This window comes from Podarcis gaigeae (genome assembly GCF_964106915.1).
Source record: "Podarcis gaigeae genome assembly, chromosome: 16".
NCBI lineage: Eukaryota > Metazoa > Chordata > Lepidosauria > Squamata > Lacertidae > Podarcis > Podarcis gaigeae.
The window spans coordinates 23,149,260-23,167,234 of record NC_139693.1 but is presented as its reverse complement, the minus strand read 5'-3'; the positions used below and the strand labels follow the sequence as shown (position 1 = coordinate 23,167,234).

The 17,975-nt window shown below is 45.4% G+C and overlaps 3 protein-coding genes across 41 annotated transcripts in view; 1 reads left to right on the top strand and 2 right to left on the bottom strand.

Annotated features, from left to right (window-relative positions):
• Nucleotides 1–7,187, top strand: part of MTMR3 (myotubularin related protein 3) — a 57,239-nt gene extending 50,052 nt beyond the window's left edge. For 16 of the 36 annotated variants that reach the window (XM_083716939.1, XM_083716946.1, XM_083716926.1 and 13 more), the window contains 3 exons: nt 498–586; nt 2,369–2,395; nt 4,502–7,187. In XM_083716939.1, coding sequence (XP_083573065.1) covers nt 498–586; nt 2,369–2,395; nt 4,502–4,673 — 288 coding nt within the window. In that variant the 3' untranslated portion in view covers nt 4,674–7,187. Of the gene's footprint in view, nt 1–497; nt 1,331–1,371; nt 2,396–4,501 lie in introns of all 36 variants that reach the window. The other 20 variants (XM_083716934.1, XM_083716942.1, XM_083716956.1 and 17 more) reach the window with 4 other exon arrangements.
• Nucleotides 6,943–17,975, bottom strand: part of LOC310834228 (acyl-CoA dehydrogenase family member 11-like) — a 31,981-nt gene continuing 20,948 nt past the window's right edge. Inside the window, exon 6 of the mRNA XM_083717770.1 lies at nt 6,943–7,954. The gene's annotated coding sequence lies outside the window, so the exon portion shown is untranslated. The remainder of the gene's footprint in view (nt 7,955–17,975) is intronic.
• LOC310833969 (acyl-CoA dehydrogenase family member 11-like) overlaps nt 8,802–17,975 on the bottom strand; it is a gene marked incomplete at its 5' end in the record, with an annotated part of 39,430 nt that continues 30,256 nt past the window's right edge. For 2 of the 4 annotated variants that reach the window (XM_083717201.1, XM_083717198.1), the window contains 10 exons: nt 8,802–9,079; nt 9,810–9,876; nt 11,129–11,300; nt 12,854–12,961; nt 14,016–14,180; nt 14,404–14,496; nt 15,005–15,145; nt 15,942–16,041; nt 16,566–16,660; nt 17,656–17,805. In XM_083717201.1, coding sequence (XP_083573327.1) covers nt 8,953–9,079; nt 9,810–9,876; nt 11,129–11,300; nt 12,854–12,961; nt 14,016–14,180; nt 14,404–14,496; nt 15,005–15,145; nt 15,942–16,041; nt 16,566–16,660; nt 17,656–17,805 — 1,218 coding nt within the window. In that variant the 3' untranslated portion in view covers nt 8,802–8,952. The remainder of the gene's footprint in view (nt 9,080–9,809; nt 9,877–11,128; nt 11,301–12,853; nt 12,962–14,015; nt 14,181–14,403; nt 14,497–15,004; nt 15,146–15,941; nt 16,042–16,565; nt 16,661–17,655; nt 17,806–17,975) is intronic. The other 2 variants (XM_083717199.1, XM_083717200.1) reach the window with 2 other exon arrangements.

Below are 17,975 nucleotides of genomic sequence, written 5' to 3'. Positions count from 1 at the left end.
TCCTTATATCGGCACCTGCTACTAATCACCTGGCTCTACTCTGTATCCCTTTGGTTCTGACATTGGTCTCTTGAAACCTCTTCCCTCTTGTCGCCGTTGTCTCTAATACTTAAAAGATCTGTACCTGTGCCAAAGAAGCCCCATAGCTGTCAGTTTTCTGCCTTTGGACCTGCACTGGGAAATGGCGAAAGCATTTTCCTTGACTAACACGTGGTGTGTCAGTGTGCTTGGCTTATTTAGCTATGTAAGTGTGAGAGAAAGTTGGGGGCCTTAGCACTGGTTGTGAATACTTGGTATTTGAGATGCTCGGTTAGAAGATTCTTCTGTTATTTGGCCAAAGATGAAGAAACAATTCCTTCCTTCCTTCCTTCCTTCCTTCCTTCCTTCCTTCCTTCCTTCCTTCCTTCCTTCCTTCCTTCCCCTCTGTATCCTACTTACTTTCTAAACCGTGTTGCTTGTATTTAAAGTTCTCTCTCTCTTTACATCTCGGTTCCCAGGTGACACGATGGCTTCCCGATCACCTGGCTGCACACTGTTACGGCTGCGACAGTGCATTCTGGCTTGTCAGCAGGAAGCACCACTGCAGGTAATGCATGTAGGATGGATAGTGTGGGGTGCAGGTATGCTATTCTGCTGCCATGTCCTGGAGGGAGGGGCTCCTCTTTCTTTTAGCCTCTGGGCACTTTGCCTTTTATTTTTCCTTGATAAGATCACTCTCCCATGTCAGACCATAGAGCCACACACAGCAGTGTTATAGCAAGGGTAGACACCCACTGCATAGCATTCTTCTTGCTGAGTCCACCATGGCCTGCGTCAGAAGGGCTAAGCTTTTGACAAGCTGTAAGAGTTATAAAGTTTGTCACACAGCCCACCTCCACACCTTACAGTTAAAGTACTAGTATACCACTTTAAAGACTCCTGGCTTCTCCCAAATCATCATAGGAACTGTAATTTCTTAAGGGGACAGAGAGTTGTTAGGAGGTCAGATTTTCCGGTGGCTTTGCACTGGGGCTTAAGTATGAATCTTAAACTTCCCACCAATGCACAGTTCATAGAATCCTGTGGAAGCTTGGTCCCCAGATGGTGATTTGAGAAGAGGGACAGAACCCTTTTACTTTACACCTGCAGTCTTGTATCCTGCCCTTTCTCCCAAAAATGCCCAAAGTTACAAACATCAAAACATTAAAGCAATGCAATTTAAAATAAATTTTTTAAAAACACATATAAAATAATTAAATGTAAAACATTTAAAAGCTGTCACTAAAGCTTAATTTGAAGTTTGCCATGGTCAGCATCTTTTAGCCATCAAATGCCTTGGGTAACCAGGAATGTGTTTCAGGGGAAAGTTAAAGTCAGTAATGAGGAAGACAGGCGTATCTCACCCAAGAGGGCAATTCTACGACTGGGGAACCACCACTGAGAAGGCCCTGTCATGGGTCAGCACCAGCCAGGTGGCAGTCGGGTATAGCGCTGCCAACAAGGCCTCCCTTTTTAGTGTGTTTGCTTGTCTCAAACTTCCTCACTAACTTGTTTTGTTTCCAGTCAAGCAGCAGCACCAATTACCCCCCCCCCCCTTTTAGAAAAATATTCCTGGGCTTACGCTGCCAGTTTAGCACCTGGCCTGTGCTCATCCTTTTACACTGCATTTTCTGCTTTGAGCAAATGTTTAAATCACCTCATACACAGAGGTCCTCTGCTTTGTGCTGAAGCCTGTTAGAACAGCAGCTTTGGAGAATGTTGGAAATGTCCCATTCTATTGCCTCATTTTCTAGCTGTGTCAAGACTTCTTGGCTGAGAAGGCTTCCAAAGAACAAGTAGGAGCCGATTTTGAGATTTGATCCATCTTGAGACAGTGTGTGCCATGTCCATTTCCTCAATAGTTAAATTGTGTTTCCCAGTCTGATTTCTGTGGCTCTCTTTATTTTATATTAAAATCAGAGGCATGTGCCTCATATCTCCCCCCCACCACCAAATAAAAAACCCCAACCACCATCACCACCAACAACAAAAAACCCAAGCCAGTTTATTTTCTACAATAAGAAATGATGTTTCTCAGTGGAGGCCATGCACTGTGTTTCTGCACATGTTCTTGCCATGCCTACTGATTGGAGGAAGGTGGGTCTGAAGAAAGATACCATGCAGAGATGCAGCAGGGACAGTCCATTGCTGGGCTATTGTTGGGCTCACAGGGGCCATTTAACTTCATTTCTCACAGCACACTAACATTTTTTATTTAAAACATAGCTGTATATTACCTTCTCTCAGGCTAGCAGGAAAAGACAGTGGTCTCACCTTGCCATTTCTGGGGGGAAACCCACAAATCCTCTGATTTAGTCTCCCCTCTGAGCTTTTTCTCCCCTCCTTGCAGGGACCCTGACCGTGTTGATCAGACTTGGTGAGCATTTGGAACAGCCTCTGTTGTCTGCTTGCACTTCTCCGATAACCTCTTCAAACTAACCTTTGACTCCCTCCCCTGCACTCCTCTTGCCCATAAATCATTACACCAAAGACGAATGGTAGCAGCCCAGTTGGATATTGAGGTCTGTGGGCCTCTTTTCACGTTATACTAATAAGACTTTTTGTTTCATACTGCATACTGCAACTTCGGCTAACATGCAAGTGGCTTATCTGCAATGAGTATTTCAATTATAAGAGCAGGCAGTTTCTGTGTATTGAGTGGTAGCATCTGGTTTGGTGGAGTGGAGACCCACTGTATCGCTGCAGCTTACCTGCTAGAGCTGCAGCAAAGGCAATGTGTCCACCCTGCCCTGGCCCCATCCAGGAAACTGCAGTGACACCAGTATCAGGAGGGAAGCTCTACCCCTCCACACCTGCCACCACTGGTATATAGAAACCAACACATTATTTTGGCCTTTTTCCATTGAATTTGGTATTACAGAGAGCTGGCAGCTGTTGGGGAGTTCTTGAGCAGTACACTGAGAGAACCTTACCAATCACTTCTGAAATAGCACAAGAGTGAAAAAAGCCTTAATTGTGGGCTAATGGGCACTGAGTGAGGGACAAGGCAGCGTGAGCATTAGGGTCTCCTCTGCTAGCCAGGTGGAGTAGAGTCCCTGAGAAAGAACATGACTTTGACACTGAGGGCCAAGAGTCTGGCAAAAATCTTGAAATGCATAAAAGAACCTGCTTAGGGACTAAGTGATCCCTTTGTGTGAGATTTGAACAGATATACCCAGGCAGAAAATTCCAGATAGTCTCTCTTTTACACAATGTCCAGGAGTTTCTCTTGAAAGGAAATATTTAGTCTTCTTTTGGCAGCTAGGTCGTGCTATGAACCCTCACCCTTTCAGAATCTTCACTGTGGGGGCATTCAAATGGCTTTTTCATAGAGTGGTCTGTCTTCACTGCATTGTTGTTTTCACTCCTGCTGTTCTCTCTGATAGCAGTGTCTATTGGAGTCCATAAGAAGACTTCCAAATCACCAGCCCAAGTCTAGCCCTGAGTGAGTGATATCTAGAGGTTGCTTTGCCATGCTAGAAATATGAAAGTTTGTGAGATGAAAAACGGGGGTTTCCCTTTGCTTGTTACATCAACAGTTAACATAAAGAAAAACCACACCTGGCACGAACTCTTTATATAAAGCCAGTTGCCTCCTATCTCCCACTATTAAGCTACTGGAGAAGAGCAGATTAAACCTGCTATGTTTGTTTATGCCAACCTCAAGGCACCTGTAGTGAGGTGCAAAACAATTCTTACCTAATGCTTGCCTATATCTGCAAGTCAAAGATTATGAACCAGGGACCTTGTCCGCTTATGCTGCTCAGAGCTGCATTTGGGGGAAAGCAGGTTTGAGAGTAGAAGTGGGGGGTTGTGGGGTTCTAGTTGCACGCAGGACCCCATCCCTGCCCCAAGATGCATGTGCTGTTATGGCCCTGCTGTGACTGACAACTGACAGATGTGTCAGCTGCTGCATCCCTCATTCACTCAGTATGTGGGCTGCATCTTTTCTGGCTGCTCACTGCGTGGCTATGCATGGTCCCCATGGACTCACATTTTCTTTGTGCTGAAAGACAGTGTTGCTGTAGTTCCCTTGAGCTGCAGCCGGCTCACTTCTGGCTTATGTAGGCTTTTTTCTTTTTTGGGGGAGGAGTTGACCGGCTTGCCAGTCTTCAATGCTCGATTCTAGTTAACTTCTTTTTGGGAAGCAACAGCCAGGAGCAGAAGGAGACATAGCTGAAGTGTTCCATTGCACTGAAGATAGGCACAAAAGAAATTTGTGGCTCGGTTACAGGCTCTTTTCACCCCTCCAGATCACCATTTCTGGGCTGGCATCATAGCAGACATCACCATCCCGTGGCGCTCTGACCCACTGCAGCTTGCAGGGGGGAAAGAACTTAACCCTCTTCCACCCAAGCTGCTCTTTGGCAACTAGTCTAACCTTTTTCTGCAAGCACCAACTTAAGACATGTACTGTTGTGGAAAGTGCATTCCTGAGTTGCAAATTTACTGTAATTTCTTCTCTTCCTGTTCCTGACTGAAGGAATTGTGGGAATGTCTTTTGCTCCAGCTGCTGTAACCAGAAGGTGCCGGTCCCCAGCCAGCAGCTCTTCGAACCCAGCCGGGTCTGCAAATCCTGCTACAGCAGCTTGCATCCCAGTAGCCCCAGCCTTGACCTCGAACTGGACAAACCGATTGCTGCCACCTCAAACTGAGGCTCCAGCATGGAAGGAAAGCTGGGAAGAGACAGCACCACCTCTCCCTGCTAAGCAGATACGCACATTTCTCTGCTGACTGAAGCTGGTAGGATTGGAGAGAAGCCTTGCACTCTGGAGTCGGGAGGAGAGATGACATGCTCAGAGGGACAGGATGCTGGGCCTGTACTAGTGGAGCAGAAAGCCCTCCTTTCCAGCTGTTCCTCCCAGTGTCATTTTCATCCACCTCATGTAAATTTTGTGTGGATTTTGCTGGAAGACGACGAACAGAGGGTCTGGAATCTTCCCCACTGGCATTATTGTTGCCCTGCTGTCAGAACTGTGCTGCAGACGGATGATTCTACCTTGCTGTGAGAGGAAGGGTAATCGGTCCAGAGACCTTGTGAATACTTTGTAGCGTCAGTGCTTATGCTTTCTTTTTCCCCAGTCACTCCTGTTACTTCCCAACAGCAACCTGCTGTTTGGGAAGTTGTTGCTGCTAGAAGAAATGGGAGCTGCCTTCTCAAAAAAAAAACCTCTCTCCCTCTCTGTTCTTAGAGTGGGCTTAGTTATCCTTGCATGAAAGGGCAGGCGTGGCGGAGGGGGCGGCAGAATGGGTTGCAGATCTCCACGTTGGGCAGTCCTTTGCCGATGTTGGCAGACTTGTGGCTCAAGTTAGGCAATGCCTGGACCACTTTGGCTAAAGAAAGTGTACGCTTGTTTGAGGGAATTGAGAGGGAAGGGGATTGGACAGACCATTCCTGTTCAAGGTTGTATTTTTAAACTGGCACCTCACTGTAAGACTCTTGTACATGCAGTTTGTTTTGAAGGAACTGGTGTTTGGGCTTATTACTAGCTGTTAAAATGCTATCCTTGCCCCCACTTTTTTCTTCTCAAAAAAAGATAGTTTACACGGAAGACAGAGCTGCTTCGCTGCACTGGGAAGGCTGCATGCAAAGTCAAATAATACTGTTGACCAGGCTCCCCCTCTCACAAGGAGAACCCAAAAGCAAATGGGGGTGGCTTTGATTTATTGGGTTTTTTTCTGCACAGGAGAGTCAGTGAAAACTGGTTTGCCAAGGCCCCCAAACTAGGGCATTTTAACAACTGCCCCCCCAAAAGATATGTATGTAAAGATACAACTCATCTAAAATGAAAATGTGCCCCTTAAAATCACTTTTCTGCTGCTGTGCTATGAAGAGTTTTGAGTCCTCCTATTTTATTTTAATATCGTCTTCCTGCCAACAAAAAACACTTATAGGTTTTGATTGGTGGGCGTGAAAATACATTTTTTTCCTGCAATTCATTTGCTAGGGGAAGCTGAAGCAGCTTCTCCCTAAATATTCCACCAAGTAGTGACGTGCCTCTATCTTCCTTTGCCCCAGCCTGTAGAATTTGACTACTAAACATGTTTCCCTTATCACACGGCTGCCACCACTTGAAACTGCCTCAGCTGGAGATGCCTTCCTCATGGCACAAGTTTGTAGGCAGCACTGATCTCCCTGTGGCTCTTATGCATTGTGGGCAACTGTACCCAAGCCAGCAACTGTGGGGAATGTGTGGCACTGCCAGTAAAGCCCTCCAACCACACCAAGGGGGGCTGTGTATTAATAGCAGCATGGAGGAAGAAGAGAGACTCCAGCAGCAGTGGTGTAATAAGCAAACCAATCTTCCGAAAAGAGATTGCAAAGTTAGAAGTAACCTATTGCCAAGATAGGGCAATGCCTTCTAAAGTGAAGTTTTCGAGTGTATTGGAATACCCAATAGAAGAAAGTCCTGTCGGCAAACTTTTGTTTCTTTCCATGTTCTCTGTGAAAAGGTGTGTGTGTTGATTACAACACAGTCATACAAGGGAAGCATTTGGGAATGAAAATCAAGTGTTTCCAAGAGACATGGGAAGAGACTTTGCACCTTTTAAGGCAGCTTGGGGATGTACGTAGCTTCTTTGTACTCCTCCTTTCTTCCAGCTGGGAGAACGGGCAATACAAAGTCTGGCTCTAATTTGGCTTTTGGATTTTTAATAGAAAATTAAATGTTATGGGAGTATGCAGCAAAGATGCATAGCACTCTTTTTATAATAGAGGTGGGAATTGCAATGGAGTAAATGGAGTTTATCTGTACTTATCCATTGAAGTGGGTGAATAGAGAGAAGATTTTTGAAGGAAAAGCATAATTGTGTTGCGCACTGTGGCAGTGTGGTTTTAATGGTACAAATAGAGGGTGAAAACAAGGTCTAATATTCTGCAGTTCATAACGACAGGTGCCAAGAGGTTCTGATACGGGTTTTGGGGGGGGGACGTGTCTGTGATGTACAGTGTGAATAAACGCTTGCAGCTCTTAGTCTTTTTGATCAATGAAGCACTTTTTTATTAATATTTTATTCTGTGTATATATAAAACTCTTCTCTCCTGAAGAGGAGCGCAAAGTTGCTCCTTTATATTTTTCAATTTTCTTTTGTCAAGAGCAAGACATAAATACTTTAGAATTGTTAAATATATAAATAAAAGTGAATAAAGTTTAGAGTTTTGCATGGGAGCACTTGCTGACCCACTTCCTACTTTTTTAACTGCCCCACCCTTCCGTAAACTGGAGAAATGTGCTGCTACGTCTTCCCTTTTTTTCCTTATCACTGGTTTGGGCAGGGTGGTGGTGGCAGCAGCAGCAGCGGCCCAGAGCCTTGTTTGCCTTTGGAAGCAAGTTGGCCTCTTGAGGGTTTTACTAGTATGAGATGCCCCTCCTCCTGTTGCTTATGCTTCTTCCTGTTCCTAGGCAAGAGCAACCAAAAAACCTTTCAAAACCTTCTCATGCATATATACGCACACACTGTGTTGTACCAAATGCACGAGCTATGAGAGACACTGGTGTACTACACAGCTACATCCTTCATTACTCACACAAGAAGAGAACACTGCACCACCAATTGGGTATTCTGCTTGAGGTGTGTTCACTATCTCAGTGGCAGGCAGTAGGTAAGATCTACAGCAGCCTTTCTCAACCTGTGGGTCCCCAGATGTTGATGAACTACAACTCCCATCACCCCTAGATAGCAAGGCCAGAGCTCAGGGATGACTGGAGTTGTAGTACAACATCTGGGGACCCACAGGTTGAGAACCGCTGATCTACAGCATTGAATGACTTTTCCTGCACTCCCAGCTAACCATATAAACCTCCCAGTTTACCATATAAATCTGCTACAAATTTCTTTCTCCTTACTCCCTTTAAGCAGCCCAGCTAAGTATCCCACAATAAAACTAGAGCTCTTCCTAGCACTTTTCTTTCATCTGATCTGTTTTGGCAAGAATCTCCATGTTTATAGCCTTATCTGTCATCCCCTCTGAGAGATCCATCACACTCTGGAAAGACGTGCCTGTGTAAACCATTTTGCAAGTGGATGAGACTTGGTATGAACATTTGGTCTGTAGTCTTTAGTCTGTATGCTGAGGCTGCTTTGAGCTGCCACTCCTTGGATTCCTTTGTGGTTCATTAGGAGCAGCTAACACCAATCTGGCTGGATAAATTGGCTTTCCATCTAATTCATTCCATGGATTTTCTTCTGAAACCATCTACAGCTTTTGGGGTTGCAGCCTAAGTGCTTGCAAATTGGAAAGGTTCCTAGGGTTTAAATGGGGTCTCTTTGGTTTGCAGCAGTTATATGGGCAAAGACAGAGCCTTCAGAACTTACTAGCTGGTGTGTGTGTGTGTGTGTGTGTGTGTGTGTGTGTGTGTGTGCGCGCGCGCACACACACACACTGCTTTGTAACCTATATGATTTAGCCCTGTTAATATCTTTTTGTCTGTTTTTTGACAAGTGTACCTGAAATGTAACTGGGAGCTAAGCAGGTGTCCAATGGAGGAGCCACATTCCAAACTTTTTGACACAATGCCACTGTCTGTACAGGTCAGGTTTGGTTTGTATTCCATAATGAGCTAGAAGTTGATTATGCTGAGTGCTCATAACATACCTGTATGTCATTAAGGTAGAGGCACAAAGAGTAACTTGGGGATCTGTTCAACTGTGACTTGCAGCCATGGATTGCATCCAGACTTGGGCTCATACACTTCTTTCCATATCCTCATGGCTGTTAAAAATTAATAATTGAAAAGAGTTGGATGCACACACTTGAATGCAGTGTTTTGTGACAAAGGCTGTTTGTTTCTCAAATTTCTAATTTTATTTACTGCAGTCTTTGCCAGCTTACTTCAGAATAAGCAATACCTTTTTTATTGTATCAGAACTGTCCCTGTCCCCACTAACTTCATTATTCCAGGATAGTGCATGGCATCTCTTCTGCCTTCCTTCTTACAGTCTTCCTTTCAGAACTGGGTGTTTGTCATAAACCAAGGAAGTATCCAGAGAAGCTGCTCCAGTGCTATAAGACCCAGCGTTGTCTTCACTGTCCACAGGGCACATGTCTTGGTGACACCATCTGTAAGAGTTGCAGCAAAGCCCTTTGTGTACAACTGATTTAAACTGGAAATCTGGTTTTAAACTTTAAACCATTCAATGATTCTCCTACTGCATTAAGCAGAGGTGGTGAACCCTTAGCCCTCCAGGTGTTGCTGAGCTACATCTCGCATCAGCCTCAGTCAGCGTGGCCAATCATCAAGGCTGATGGGAGTTGTAGTTCAACAACTTATGGCGGGCCATAGGTTTCCCGCCTGGCGAAAGGTTTGCAAGAAACCGCCCTGATGTATGTTGGAAACTATATACTATCTCTTGGCCATAAGAACCAACATTTAATATTTATATTTAGTGAAGAGATTTGAGACCATCTCCTGTGCCACCTATGTTCTGGAGCCGAATGATCACAAGGCACGTGTGGTCCCTTTAGAAAACCAAATAGTACAGGGCAGCCTACTGGATAGATTTGACTGACCACTCTGAAATGCTTATGTGAGAGTTGGCCGCCTCCCACCAATATCACACAGCTATGTCCTCTCATTATGTCCCTCTCTCGCTTCCCTACATGCATACAGCCTGGCTCTCTAGAGCCGTCTGAGAGGTTGTCCGATCTAAACTGTTTCTCTTCAGCCTTGACAGCTGCACTGACTTTCAGCATTTCAGGACTGCCCACCTTTCTTAAGCAGTTAAAAATATGAATATGTCTGTGCCATCTTAGAAATTGCTTTGGAGGATGGACTAAGCTTATTTAATACCTCTGAGCAGTATAGATGTCTGTGGCTGATGCATTCGGCCTGGCAGCATATTCCAGCAGGAGAACTCCTATGTAAAGCAAATATATAGGTGGTTAATATTACTGAGCTATCGTCCAAGTAACATTATTCTGCTACAGCAGGGAGGGGAAAGCTCAGGTTCAGGGGTCCAATATGGCCCTCAAACACCATTTAACCTGGCCCTTAAGACTCTCTCGAAACCCACCCCTCACCACCCTTCTGTCATATCCTATTTGCATGTTCAGGCTGGCTGGAGTATTCCCTTGAGCTCCAATAATGCTGCTTGCTGGAGGACAGGGGTGCATAGAAGCTACTCTGTTGTAAAAGGTAAAATTTACATTTATTTCTCCACCACTTTGGGTTTTGGCCTTACTCATAACAGGGTCTGTGGTCCCTGAAACATTTCCCTGAATGGTATGCAACCCTCTAACTGAAGAAAGTTCCCCATGCCTGTGCCAGAGATCTGCCAGTCATACGTGAGTCATTCTGGCCCATGGTGGGCCTTTGTGGCATACAGACGAGTCTGTGAATATCCCCCCACCCCCGTATACACCTAAAGTAACAGCAGTCCAAATATCTAGGGCAATCTCTTTCCCACCCCTGCGGGGTGTTTTGTCTTTGCCAAATTTAATTCCAGAGGCAAAAGCTGAAAAATGGGATTTAAACTAGAAGGCAATGAAGATAACGTTTCCAGATGGGTGTATGCCTGAGGAAGTAGTCAATAGATCAGGTGGTCACAGGTGGTGGAACAGAAAATGGCAGTGATTGGGAGCAACAAGGAAAGGTGACCTGGCCATTGGCTTCTCTCAAATTACACTGATCACTGGCAGCCTGCTTGCTTAAAACTACAGCGGTTCACACGGACAGGGGATTGTGCATCCATCACCTTCTGAAGAATTCCGAGACATGTTCTTAGGAACAATTGCCTCAATGAAAATAGGCTATTCCAGCTTGATGTGCTGGCTTTCCAATAACTTCACTCCTGTGCTGGTAACTTAAATCTTTTTGATGTCCACTGATTTGGTGCTGCCCTCTTTTGTACTGCTATGTAAATTTATTGCATCTTTTACATTAAGATATTTTACTCCTCCCTGAGATGAGTCACTTGCTACGTGGCTGTGCATCCAGTAAAAAAAAAAAAATGCCACTTTTTAATCATTGGTCATAGACTTGCAGTTCAGAGTTGGGTTGGAAGATCACCCAGAAATGCCTGGTGATCATAAGCTTCAGCCTACTGCACTGAATTCTACATCATTCTGTAGTAACGCCCAAAGTGATTATTTAACTGCATTTTTCATTACCTCCATAGATCCGTGCCAGAGTATAGGCAAAGTCTCTTGCAGACAGCTGCATCTCGGCTTCCCCCTTTAAGCTTATTTTCTGAGTGAACTGTTTGAGTTTGTGGAGAGCATTTTGAACTATTTGCACAGAAAGTTCCAGTTCAGAGACGCTAAGTGCCACCTTCAACCTGGCCTGCAAGGAAATCAATCATATGGTAATCAGTGTTTTTCGAAACAGCCAGTAGTGCTGTCCAATCTAAATCATCTTTTCAGCTGTTAGCAAATCTGAACCAAAGTTTACTTTTTTCCCCGGACAACTATGTTGATCTGAACAAGAAATAGGCTTGGGGTACCTTAAAGGATTTACAGTTGTTAGTATGACATAAACTTTTAAGAACTTGAGTCCACTTTATCACATGCGTAAGCGTTATCACATAGTGCAATGGGGAGGGGGGAGTCTGTAGTCCTCCAGCTATTTTTAGACTACACCTATCATTCCTGAATAGGGCCCATGCCAGCTAGCTGATGGAGACTCCAAATCCCATGTTGCAGCTTCCCAATCACATCTGGAGGGTCATGTCCCCCTCCCTTGTCATAGAATAAACACACATGATGTTAGATGGAATGAAATACAAAAATTCAGCTGGGATCAAATACGTTAAACCTTGAGTCAGAGCTTTCCAAACTGTGTTTCATGACATTTTAGTGTGTCGCCTGCAGTGTATAAGTGCAACTGGTATAACCTTCCATTTGACAGCATGGCTAAGAATCAAGCCATCTATGCTAGATGTTTTCGTCACCTCTTAATAGTGGCCTGCTCCTCAACCTGTTCCCCTCTGCCTTTCGGACTATAACTCCTTTTAGCCCCAGCCAGCATGATGGTTAAAAAGTACAGTGATTTCTTAAATACTTTGGTCCCTATTACACACATGTCTATTCACAAACTCTAAAAAACAACCATTCGTCTTTATATTCATGATATTTGAGCTTTGTCTCTTTGAAAACCACTCTAGGGTGCAGCACAGACAAACTTCTGCAATCTCTTCATCACAGCTGAGGGCACAGGAATGGATGTGGCTTATGCACTCCTTTCCACCTTCTGCAATCTTAACAGTGGCTTAATGCAGCCTTCCCCAGCATGGTGCCCTACACAAACTAGGCTATGTTCAATGTGTTGGCTTTGGTGTATAAAACCCTATAGACCTTGGGACCACAGTACCTGAACGTTCATGTCACCCCCTATATACCCAGTCAATGATTATGCTCTGGAGGTGAGGGCCTTCTGCAGATGCCATCTTTGCAGGAGGTTCATTCCACACATTGTAATAATCAGGTCTTTAGGGTTCTGGCACCTGCCCTTTGGAATCTGCTCCCTTTGAACACTATGTGCCACTTCTATTGCCTTTTTGGTACCTGCTGAAGACCTTCCTCTTTCAACAAGCCTTTTAAGTGGCTATATTTCCCAGTCTGCATCTGTACTGGAATGGTTTTTAGTATGTTTGATTGTTTTATTGCTTGCTTACTTGCTTACTGGGCTCCTTTGGGTGGAAGGATAGAATATAAATATAACAAAATCACACACACATATGCCATCAGCTCCTGCCAGCACAACTCTGTTGGCCATGGCTGTTGGGAATTGCAGTCAAAACCATTAGGAAGGCACCAGGTTGGAAGGTAGGCATAGTTTAGGATTACATTTGTAGCAGTGACATTAACAGTAAAGTGTCCTTGTTGAGGAATGCTCACCTGGGAAGTAGAGAAAAATGCATCCAGCACTTTTCCTTGGCTCTTGACTAGGGAGCGCAGAACATCCAGAGAGAGGATATTGGTTGTTCCTTCCCAGATAGTTAGCACCTGTCAGGGAGTCAGAGAAAAGTGGGACAGCAAACAAAATGACAAGGGAAGGAAGCCAAAATCTAAGACGTTGAGGGAAAGTTGAGATGTTAGACTTGTAATGGATGGAAGAGTAAGAACAAATGAGTGTCACTCCAGATGAAATATCGCTCCTGAAATCTCTGCCAATCTGTCACCCTCCAGATGTTTTGGACTACAACTCCCACCAGCTCTAGCATTCTATGGCTGTGCTGGCTGGGAGTGCTAAGAATTGTAGTCCAGAACAACTGGAGGGCACCAAGCTGGCAAAGACTGAAGAAAATAAATGTAGAAAGCTGAAAAAATAAGTTGCCCTTTCTGGTCACAAAATACACTGGTCAGCACGGTTTTCAGTTGCAAAATTGGTAGCAGAGGATGTTGAGCTCTTTCCCGACAGTTGCTTTCTATCATCTGTGATGTTCCCATCCAGACTATGTTAACAAGCAGGGGAATAGCATGGGGCAGGGGGGGATGATTTTAGGGGGTGTGAGCCACACAGGGATTCCTGTCCCACCTGCCTGCTGCTGGGGGTCTCTCAGCCCTGGAGCCTGGCCTGGCCTGACCGCTGTGTCCCCAGCCCCCTTGCTGAATGTCTGCCTGGCCAGTGTCAGGGTGGGTTGGGGATTTGCCAGCTAAGGGCCATGTCGGTCAGTCAGGCTTCTCCCTGCATGGGTGGGCAGGGGCATAGCCCCGCTTGATTTTGGTGGCCACGGATGAATTAGCATGCAGGCTCTGTGAACATGTATGTACACTTAGCAGTGTTGGCGGTGAGGAAAAGTCTGGCATGGGGGGTTCTCTGGGCCCTGCATGTCCGGCCCCCGGCCAACGAAAAAGAACAGAAGACTGCTGTTAACAAGTGAGAGTGGAATGGTGACACGTGCCCCCATCCCTTCTCTGATGAAATGCTAGGATTTGTTACAGCAGACAGAGGGTTGGGGCATCTCAGGAGATTTTTATCGGCTTACTATAAATATTCCTCTTTGGAGAAGTAACATTGGCACTAAGGGATTGTATCTAATTCATGATTAACACCTGCCGTTAAATTGAAGTCCCTGGTATTTGGCGTGTAAATCCAGTTACAAGCTGTAGGGACACCGTTTGAAGCTGCTCTTTCTAAGACATTCTCTATCAACAGCTGGTGCATTCTTAATCCTGGAGAAACAGATGCAGAGAGTACATTTTTGAACTGCAGAACTTTTACCTGAATGAAGAGTGAAAATAATTAATTGTGAGCTTAGACCACTGTGACAAGCAATGTCTAAGCCCCTGGAGACTCCAAATAATGTAGCCACCACCAAGATTCTGAAGCCAGTTTTTGTTCCCTGCTCTACCTCAACAGCACTGCTATAGGATATAGGCTGCTGAAAGAAGGAGAAGCTAAGAAAAATGCCTTTTTTGGAGGGTGTGGGTGTGTGGCTTAATACCTGGACATCCCGTAAAATTCCTGCCAGGCCTGTATCTTCCATGTAGCCCTGCCCTCCAAAACACTCCAGCCCTTCTGAGGTAACCGCAACAGCCTGCAACAAAGACATGTGGTATGTGCACATTCCCATTAACCTTGAACACCCAGAGATCTGCCACTGGTCTCTGCCCATCTTTGACAACTTCATATACACCTAAAGCGCATTACAGACCTGTCAGCAGACTGGGGTGTGGGGAGGTGAAATGCGGCACATTTGCACCACTTTGCACTGCCTAGAATCTGGGGATGGGAAAGGCTTGTTGAAAAAGAGGATCAAAGCTAAGGGACCACCCTAGGGCAGAAGCCCATCCAGGAAAACATCTGAGTAGCTATTATTCCAATATGTTTATAATAGTTCAATTTCTTGAATACGCTTACCCTGGCAGGGTGTTACTATTTCACAACCACTTGGCCATTAAACAATTACCAAGTTTTGTTCTTCCTTTCCTTTCCTCTTGTCCCCTACAATTAGGATCTGGCTCCCCTGTGAATCCTCCCTTTTTGCTTCAGAGCCCAATATGTAACTAAACCATGAAACCAAATTCTAGGCCTTGAAACACTACTTGTTTCCCAGTGTAAAGTTTGACAACAGGCGTCAGCAGCCTAAGCATGTGCTGGTCTTGTTCATTGTCCTTCTTGGTTTCTTCCAGTCCAAGCAATTTCCCTATCTCCATCATCAGCAGGAATGCTCCTCGAGCTTGAACCTGCAGGAGCAAGACAGCATGGGATCATTGGGGCAGGGTGGAGGAGCACACAATGTTCTTACAACAAGTATCACTTGTCTGCAGAAACAAGGATTTCACATTGGGCAAGGGCGGTAGCTGAGTGGCAGAACACCTGCTCGGCATACGGAAAGTCCCAGGATCAATCCCTGGAGTATCCAGGTAGGGCTGGAAGTGTTCCCTGCCTGAAACACTGGAAAGCCAGTGCCAGATAATGTAGACAGTAATGAACTAGATGGAAAACAATGTCTTACTCAGTTTAAGGCAGCTTCCTATGTCTTAAGGATTTTAGCTTAATGGTAGAGCATTTCCCTAGCATGCATTAGGTCCCAAGCTTGATGCCAGACATATCCAGGTAGGGCTGCGTGAAATCCTGGTTCAGTGCCTGATATATCCAGGTTCCCTGCCTGAAATCCTGGAGAGCCACTGCCACCACCTCTGGTCACTTCTTTTTGCAGTTCCACTGGTAAGCTCCCACCCCACCTTGAGACAGAGAAAAACACAGGCATTTTGCTTTTCTAAGGGAGCTGCAGGATACCACAGAATTTATCTGAGGTCTGAAAAGAACATGGAGCTGAAAGAGGTTGTGAGAAAGAACCTCACTCTTCCAACTGCCTCCTTTGGCTCTATGGGCTTTTCAAGGGAGAAAGAAAAGACCACCTTCACCTCACGACCAAGAGGACCGTGAATGTGGAGAGGAGTCTCATGTGCTTTGTAGGTGGCAGGGGAAGGCCTCAAGGGTCAAGGTCAAACAAAACCAACACCTCCAAATGCTCACCTCCATTCGAGCCAAAGTCTGCATGTGCAAAGGGTGAGCCTTCAGGGGTTTCCCAAAGGATTCCCTCTTGGTGGCATAATCCCTTGCCAGGGTGATCACTCTGGAGATGGAAGGCAATTTTTAGCTAATTAAATGCAAAGGTCACATGTGAGAAGATATGCCCCAAGGTCGCAAAGGCCACAGCTGTTGAGACGAGTGACTAACCTGTGGCCTCCCAGATGTTGCTGGACTACAACTTGCACCAGCCCCAGCCAGCATGGCCAATGGTCAGAAATGATGGGAGCTGTAGTCTAACAACATCTGGCGTGTCTCAGGTTCCTCATTCTTCCTCTGTGTAGATTTCTGATTGAGGTAGCTAATTGTAGCTCACAAGCAGTGCTTTTATTTGAGAGATAGTAACATGGAAGTTACCATCTGCACCATACACTGCAAGTACATGTTTGTCTCAAAGGAATCCTGGGAACTGTAGTTTACTACCACAATTTGGAAACCAGGAGTTTTTTAACAGCATTTTGATAGCCAGCCTCATCTTACTTTAATGCTTATTCAGACAGCAGCATGATTCAAAGAGCCATAATTAAGCCCAAGAATCCAGTAGGTCTTAGGGAAGAGGACATGAATTACCTTCTCATGCACGCAACTGCACAAATGACATTGTGGATCCTAGTGATCGTCATCATGTTTACAATAGAAGCCACACCCCGGCCCTCTGCAGAGATCTGGAAGCATGAAGCAGAAAAAGCCAGAATAAGGTTAATTAGCATGGTCTGGATTGCAATTTAGTAAAAAGGGAATGTATTTGCTTTCTCTCATGTTCTCCCTGGAGCATAAAAGCCTATAATAACCTTTCCGCCTGCCCGTAACTCCTAAGCAGAGCAGTGGGAACTCTGCACAAATTCTTCAGTCAAGAAATACGTACACAGCACAGTTGCATAGATACATATCTAGCCATTAAGGAGGGAAGAGCAGCTCATAGCGTATAAACACAAGGAATGGGGTGAGGAGGCAGCTCAGTAAGCAAAACAAACCTGAAACATGCTAACAAATGATTGATGCAATTCTTTGGTAAGGATCTGCATAACAGAAGCAGAAAGGGCATGAAGGCCAAGGAACGAATTTTGGAGGATGCCAGTGGTGGATGGGACCAAAGGCAAAAGTGATCATGGACAATAATCTACTTTCAACACACACACCTCTTTATTCTCCATCCAGACAAAGGCCATTATTGGAGTTCAAGGACACATTCCACCCTGGCCAAAAAAAAAAAGCCCTTGGAGTATAGAGTAGGGCAGTAGGGTGTGTGGCCTGAGGAGTTTTAAGGCCCAGATAGAGAGAGCTGGAGCACCGCACTTGGCCTCCAGGTCTGAGGTTCCCCATCTGTGAGGAGATTGTAAGGTAGAGGCCACAGAGTGCATTGGCCTGCTCTTAGTCTTCCTCTGAGTACCATAGTACTCCAGAAGGCATTGTTCAACACTTTGATGCTGTTTCTTTTTTGCTAGTAACTTGGTCTTCCTAAGGAGGCGGAAATTCTCATCCATGCTGCTTTGGCTGTTAGATGTCTGCTTCTGCACCTGCATGGCAGCTCCATGCATGGGCAAAATCCACAGAGAGCTGCCCTGCTCCAGAGCACCTTGCTTTCATTTGTCTCATACCAGGGAAGTAGAATCTGAGCTTTGGAGGAAGTTTTCCTCCACAGCTTTTTCTTTTTGCTCACCTTGAGTGACTTGGCTCCATTTAGGAGGAGCTCTGCGGTCGGCAGTTGCCTTGTGCCCAGCTTGTCTTTCAGCCGTTGTATCTCAATCCCATTCAGTTTCCTTTCCTCATCGCGCATCTTCAGGTAGAACAGAGACAGACCTTGGGAGCCCTGCAGCCGAGAATGCAAAGGTGAGAAACACTGACTGGTAACAAGGAGAATGGAGCTAGAATGAATACATTGTGCAATACATTAGTGCAGCAATGGGAAACCTCCAGTCTGTGAACCAAATTAGGCCAGGCAAGGGTTCTCTTTGGCCTGTGAAGCTGTTTTCTGCAAAC